Source organism: Hippoglossus stenolepis, chromosome 13 (genome assembly GCF_022539355.2).
Source record: "Hippoglossus stenolepis isolate QCI-W04-F060 chromosome 13, HSTE1.2, whole genome shotgun sequence".
Taxonomy (NCBI): domain Eukaryota; kingdom Metazoa; phylum Chordata; class Actinopteri; order Pleuronectiformes; family Pleuronectidae; genus Hippoglossus; species Hippoglossus stenolepis.
Genome location: NC_061495.1, coordinates 16,275,711 through 16,282,783, shown reverse-complemented (window position 1 = coordinate 16,282,783; position 7,073 = coordinate 16,275,711). Strand labels below are relative to the sequence as shown.

Genomic DNA, 7,073 nt, shown 5'->3' with positions numbered 1-7,073 from the left:
CTGGGGGCGGAGTCATGATGTCACCTGTGTGATCTAAAGTTTCCTCTTCACGGACTCGTCTTTCAGCGCAGGGAACCGAACCCCCACGGACCAACATGGCGTCCTACCGTGTAACAGTCTGTTTACTATGAAGAGCAGCGGCCGCGGGACGGTTTCCTCCGAACACTTTTTAGTTTTTAACGGATTTTCAGTCGCCGACGGGATAAAGAGCAGAGCTTCCGCGGAAGGATAAAGAGCAGCGAGATGAGTAACACGATAGTGACGGTGCTGCTGCTGCTGGTTTACCTGCCGACAGGTGAGGCCTCAGCTCCTTAGAGAATGAACACGTTTATAACATATACACTTTATTATCTGTTCTTTCATTGTGTTTATATTCAGGAATGTGGAGTGAAGCCACTTAAACAAACAGATGATCGCACAGCAATGTGTTCAAGTTAATAATCGACAGGTGTAAACAGAGCAAGGCCGACATGTTGTCACGTGACTGTGCACCACTACTTCTCTGTACACAGCATTTACTCTCAAATATTACTGGGCCATAGAAATATATCAATAAATATCGCTATACAATTGTCATCAATAGCAATATAACAACAGTTCAGTAGATATCAATACACTGCTTTTGTATTGCACAGGCACAGTGAGAAGGTGTAACACATAACTGATCTGCCTCATGTGTGTTTATTTTCTGAAATAAAGAATCACTCAGAAGCAAATGCTGGTCTTTAAACTTAAAAGAGATAATATGTGACAATAATCTTGATAATTATCAATATCAACTGACCTCTATTTACAATCAGTTTTCATAGAACAGTGTCTTTGCTTTTACCATGTTTTTTTGCAATTGTTCACTTTTTGTTATGTGTCGTGCTTTAGTCTGATCACTGTGTTTCAGTATGTTGTTTGTGTTATCTGTACCTACTTGTATTTAATGAAAGTTTATTTAATTTGCTTCCCATCCTGACCAGGACCCCCTGGCAGAAGAGATATTGTATCAAAATGGGACTTTTCTGAGTAGATAAAGAATAAAAAACAATAAATTTGGTCAGAACATAAATGAAAAAATGTGATTAAAATATAAAGGTTGTTTTTTTTCCAAAAGAGGCTTTTAATCTGCAGAGAACCGATGATGATGATGACGATATCTCCTTCATCAGTTTGGCCCAGTCTTCCCAGTGTTGAGCTTTAGTTATTTCCCAATGGCTTAAGAACTTGTGTTGCTATTATTTTGTCACCATTCCTATTGATGAGTGGCATAAGCTAAATAATGATGTGAGAGCTTCATAATGCGACATAGAAGTAAGACAATCATTTGATTACTTGATAAATAATTCTTAAGAACATCAGATCAGCTATTGCTTGGGCTAAATGAATAGTAAACTGAATATATTTAGATTTGGGAGCTTTTTTTGGGCTTTTAATTGGTCAAACTAATACCAGATAATAAAAGTTGTTAATTGCTGCCCGCCTGAGTTCTAACAGGACTTTGAAAAACCATTTAAAAGAGAACATGTAAACACTGACCTTTAAACCCTATTACCTCTCTATCTCTATTAGCAGCAGTTGCCTGTCATCAGTGTGCTTTCCTCTCTCACGCCCTGAATCGCTGAGCATGATTGACGTTTAATGAAATAGTTTGTTTACACGGAGGTAATGCGGGCACAGTGAAAGACCTCTAGGCTGAGCTGTTAACCAGTCTGGTCAGATTCTTATCACTCCACCATCCAAGAGCAAAGCTATGACACAAGCAAACAGGAGTCTTTCTGTTTTAGAAGTACAGTAATTTGAATTGAGTCATGTAGGTATTTTACATTATGTCTGAGCTTTTCATCTGACTGTTCTTCCTGCTTGTGTCAGAGCTGCTGTCCGTCCAGGTGATCGTTCCAGAGACGGAGAGGAGAACGACTCTGTTTGCTTCTGTGATTTTGCGCTGTGACTATTCAACCTCAGCGAACCCTCAGGATGTTCTGGTCACCTGGAGATACAAGTCCTTCTGTAAAGACCCAGTGCTGGAGTACTACTCCACAGGTGAGACGACGGCAGGAGAGAGACAGGGATCTTTTTAAGGGCCGTAATGTTGCCGAACCGAAGGATGGGGGTGAAAGAAAAAAACATCAGGAAGGTTCCCATAGATGGTGAACTTTTCACAGTTGTTTTATCCTTCAGAGAAATGATTTTTATTAGTTTCCAAAACAGCAAATCCTCGTAAATTCTGTGTTAAATATGCTTTTCAAACCTCGTTGTCCATTTATTTACCACTAATTTCTAACCACCTGAATTCAGTTCTTATCATTTTCATGAGTAAACGTTTAATGAACATATCAGAAACAAAAGAAAAAAGAAGATAAATGCAATGACTTGTGTTTCTGAAGGTTATCAGGCATCTCTGCAGCTGGGTCAGGACCCGTCCAATGACTGCCCGGACCGCCAGCGCACAGTCCGCACAGTGATCCAGAAGAGAGGCCTGAATGAGCCCATCCTGGGTGCTGACTACAGAGAGAGAAAAATCACCATTCAAAACAGTCAGTTTAACAGTGTTATTATTTCTATCCAATCTTACTAAATGCACTGATGTGTAATTAGATGATTTAGCAAGACACCGCACAGGCTGGATACAGTGTTTTCGTTTGTTTGTTATTCCTATTTACATCTTTGACCCACCTTAGAACTTTGTGCAACAAATATTTCTGTATTTTTACATTATTTTACTATCATCTGTCAACAGAGGCGGACTTGGTGATCAATGAGGTGATGTGGTGGGACAACGGTGTGTATTTCTGCAACATCGATGCTGCTGGTGACACGTCGGGCGACTCGGATCTGGAAGTGAAACTCATCGTTTACCGTACGTTAATACAGTTGATTGACTTCGTGTTAGCCTGGATGCATTAGTTGGTTTAACTGAGGTGCTTCAAGTGACAGTAGTAAAATCCTATTATCTGTTCCAGACTGGCTGACGGTCCTGCTCATCATCATCGGCGCTCTCCTGCTCATCCTGCTGCTCTGCATATGTTGCTGTCAGTGCTGTCCACAGAAGTGCTGCTGCTACGTCCGCTGCCCGTGTTGTCCTCAGACATGTTGCTGCCCTGAAAAAGGTCGAAGAGATGATTTTTATTTATTTTTTATCCACAATTTAGAAATAAAAAAGTATTCCATTCTAGATCTTAACAAAGTTTTATGAATAACATGTTCTTAGGTAAATTATTCATTATACAGCAGAGGGTTAGGGTTATTATTATTACACATGGTTTTAATGCTTTACCATATATATATATGAATATAAATCTTGAGTCACTTGATGTGTAAAACTTTGTTGGCTTTTGTTTTGAACATTGACTGTATGTGACCGGCAGTAGTTTTCTTTTTCTGAGCATGAATATCAGCTGCCTGACGTCTTTGGAACAATAATAATGAACCCAAATCTCCTCAGTCATCATAGACATTAGTGAGCGGAGACACGTTAACAGTTTTTAATCGCGTCTCTTCTCTGCTGGGTTTACAGCTGTGATGCAGCACAGGATGATACGAGATGCTCAGAAGGCCATGGCTCCTTGGATGAACGGTCAACCCATCTACGCTCCCATCAGCTCCAATCCCTCCCAACAGGGCGTCCCCATTCTGTATTCAGGTGAGTGGCACAAAAGCACAATAAGACTCATCGTTAATAATGTGTTTCTCCTGTAAAAGCATCAGAGTTCACTACTGACTGGACAGCCTCCTACTCCCCCCATAATATAATCATATATAGAAATAATGTCTACCTAACCCAAACCCTTAATTCAGTGCATGAAAAGGTAGTGTGGCTAAGGTGCTGGATTAAGACTTCAGTCTCTCAGGAGTCGTGGGTTCAAATCCCACCGCTGTCAGTTGACTTTCTTCACTCGTGTTTGTTAGCTACTTGTAGTACATCCTACTATTCTATAAGGATACATAGGCCAGGAGGTAGAGCGGGTTGTCCAATAACCATTGGATTGGCAGTTCGATCCGAATCTCCCCAGTTCTGCTTGTTGAAGTGTCCTTGGTCAAGATACTGAACCCCAAATTGCTCCTATTAGCTCTGCCTGCAGTCTATGTGTGATGTATGATGGAAATACTGCACGTAGTTGCTCTGTGTGTAATGGGTGAATGGCAAACCTGTAGTGTGAAGAGCTTTGAGTGGTCATCAAGACTAGAAAAGCGCTATATAAATAAAGACCATTTACCTTTTGGTTTGGATTCATAAGTGGGAGAAGAAAAATGTTGCTCCATATCTGCTGCCAAGAAAAGTTTGGGAAATGTTAGATTATTTGTCTCCAAATTCTGTTGTAAACTGAATATTTTATCTTACTTTTTTCCAGGGTCATTCTCGGACTACCCTTCAAAACAAAACTTTGCCATGCAGCAGATGGCCCTGCAGCACCAGCACCAGCACCAGCACCAGCACCCGCACCAGCACCAGCACGCTCAACCCCCTCTACACCATATGAATGGCAGCATGCACGGCAGCGTTCAAGGTCCCAACCAGGTGTTGGACTACCTGGAGAACCAGGTGAGGGGGCTGGATATAGTGGAACCTCAAATGGGTCCGCACATAGCCCAGCACAGGCCTCCACTACAGCCTTATCCTCAGCTACACCGCCAGTTGCCTGCTCAAGCAGTTCCATACACGCCCGGGCCTCCGAGTATGTTGTCAGCCCTGGATGAGATGGGGGTGAGAGGGGTGGAGAGAAGGGTGATCACTCTGCCTCCTATAATCCAGCGTGTACCCAGCTTTACCTCTCAGAGGGGGCCTGGAGGTGGAAGTGGAGCCCGGGGGGCCCCCAGAATTTATAGTCCGTCCAGTGGGAGTACAAATCATTCTGGAGGAGGTGCCCACCGTGACAGACGTACGTATAGAGACAGAGACGTCTCTCCACCCAGGCAAGGAATCTTACGCGAGTACAGTGATGACTCCGACTGGGATAACAGGCGAGGAAGAGCCCCCCGCGGGGGTTCAAGGAATGAGAGAGGAAGCGGGGCCAAGAGGAGAGGAGGCGGGTCCAAACCGAGAACCCGAAGTCGAGATGATCTGATGGAGGAGCTGCACAGCAGAGCAGGTCGAAGGGAGAGGAGCTATACACCTCCTCAGCGCCGCAAAGCTTCGTGGAGCTCCGACGACGAGGACAGCAGGGGACTAAGAGGAGGAAAAGGGAAGGATTGGCCAGAGAAGCCTCCCAGCTACTCCTCCGTTGAGATCGAACCTGGACACAGCAGCGACCGGAGGAACTACCACCGCCTTTCTGTAAGAGCCACACACGAATACTGACACTGACACACACTATGAACCAGTCGTCTATTGAGGAATTCTCTGTGTGTAATGTTTTCTGTTTACTCTTACTTTTCACTTCTTCTGTTCATACATTTTTAGCCACGTTAGGCATGTGGATCAGTGGATGTCACTCTTTCAACCACTTTTGTGCAAAGTGAACATTTTGATATTCAATGGATTGCATGAAATTTTGTACGGACATTCATTGTCCCCCGAGGACGAATCCTTTTGATTGTACTGATCTCCTGATGTTCCTCATTAGGTTTACATTTGTGTTTTTATCTAAGTATTTGGAGGATTGCAGTGAAATGTGGTTCAGACATTTATGGTCTCGCAGGATGAATTGTTGTAACCTAACTTTTCTTTTCGTGCCATCATCAGGTCCAAATTTGAATTTGTCCACCAATCATATCTTCCTGTAACTAAACCTCATCTCTGTCACTCTTCTCTCTTAGGATAGAAGCTCCCGTAGTGGCACCAGCGTAGTCATCTAAAGCATTTCCGTCTATTTAGACCCTTTCCTGAATGTTTCCAGAACGGTGAAAAATGAAGACAAACAGAAGGATACCTTCATCAGTTCAATGTGTGTGCATGAATGTAGTTTGTTGGTTTGTACACTTGAGTTGTGAAAATGTAATGCATGGATAAACTTTCACTGTGTATGTAGTAAAAATATGATTCTTATGCATGAAGAAAAAGTTCATTTGAAGCTTTGAATTGCAGACTTGCAGTTATATTAAGCCTGGTCTCATGTTATAATTACTGTGTGTGATTCTTGTCTTTGTATTAAGTGGTTATGTGTGTGTTTCGCTTCTGGTGGTGGATAAAAGTTTCCTTCTGTTGTTTGTGAAGTAAACACAGTTTTAACAAACAGATTGTTGGACACTGACATTGTGTTTGTTATTTAGGTTGTCATGAATGCTATGTGAGTTTTTCACATAGGATGTGTATTTGTTTTTTTTATAATTTCTTATTTTTACAAAATATCTTGTACTATTTAATGTGTCGTTTTTAATCTTTATCTGTAGTAACATTATTAGACTGTAGCAGCAGTGGACATTTGAAGTAAGGTGGACCATTAGTGGACACTATGGAAGCTCTTTGTGTAATTATTGGACGAAAACCAAAATATAATTGTGATATTCCTAAATGTTTGTTTTTGTTGCAAACATGAATAGAGATGCACTGTCCTAAATGTGTATGTTTTTAATAAACATTTTTAAATATACAGCAAGTTTGCATTGGTTCCTTCATGTACTTTGTTACTTTATGTACTTGGACATTACATTTAATGTCTGACGGTCTTGACTGACAGAAATTATCCCTTAAATTAAAAAGCTGTTCTTAAAACCTGTTTAGCAACTGGTAATGTTTGTTATTTTTATGTTTTGTAAGCAAGATTTTGCAAAAACTACTTGATGGATGACCATAATTTGGTGAAAGGATGTGGTATGGGTCAGTTAAAAAAAAAAAAGTTTTTCGTAGAAAGTTTTCATGTGACCGAACAGAGGTGTACATCCACCTGTACTGCAGTACATTATACTGAGAGGTGTTCCTGATCATTTGTCTTGAGGGCACTAAACCAGTTAAACCAGAAAGTGTCCATGTGTAGTCCAGCAGAGGGAGCCACACAATGTGCATGTGTCTTCTGCATGTTGCAGAGATGTTTGTGAGAAATGACTCAGATATGTGTCGTTTTTTTCCCTGAGCTGTGGGTTTTACAAAACGGGATGAAGCCATGAAACTTGGAACAACGCCAAAGTTACACAATTGATGCCATGTAAAT

At 41.6% G+C, this 7,073-nt stretch overlaps 1 protein-coding gene across 1 annotated transcript; it reads left to right on the top strand.

Annotated features, from left to right (window-relative positions):
* The first annotated feature begins 5 nt into the window (after window positions 1–5).
* On the top strand, window positions 6–6,515 carry ildr1b (immunoglobulin-like domain containing receptor 1b). The gene is made up of 8 exons (XM_035174087.2): window positions 6–295; window positions 1,858–2,028; window positions 2,373–2,522; window positions 2,726–2,845; window positions 2,949–3,095; window positions 3,503–3,628; window positions 4,338–5,260; window positions 5,743–6,515. Exons 1-8 carry the CDS (start codon window positions 244–246, stop codon window positions 5,779–5,781), a joined length of 1,728 nt encoding a protein of 575 aa, XP_035029978.2. The 5' UTR covers window positions 6–243; the 3' UTR covers window positions 5,782–6,515.
* Window positions 6,516–7,073: the final 558 nt, after the last annotated feature.

Excerpts from the sequence above, each read along its gene's own strand:
- ildr1b (XM_035174087.2), top strand. The coding sequence starts at position 244 with ATGAGTAACACGATAGTGACGGTGCTGCTGCTGCTGGTTTACCTGCCG. Across the intron at positions 2,523-2,725 it reads AAAAATCACCATTCAAAACA|AGGCGGACTTGGTGATCAAT; the intron begins GTCAGTTTAACA and ends ATCTGTCAACAG. Across the intron at positions 3,629-4,337 it reads CGTCCCCATTCTGTATTCAG|GGTCATTCTCGGACTACCCT; the intron begins GTGAGTGGCACA and ends ACTTTTTTCCAG.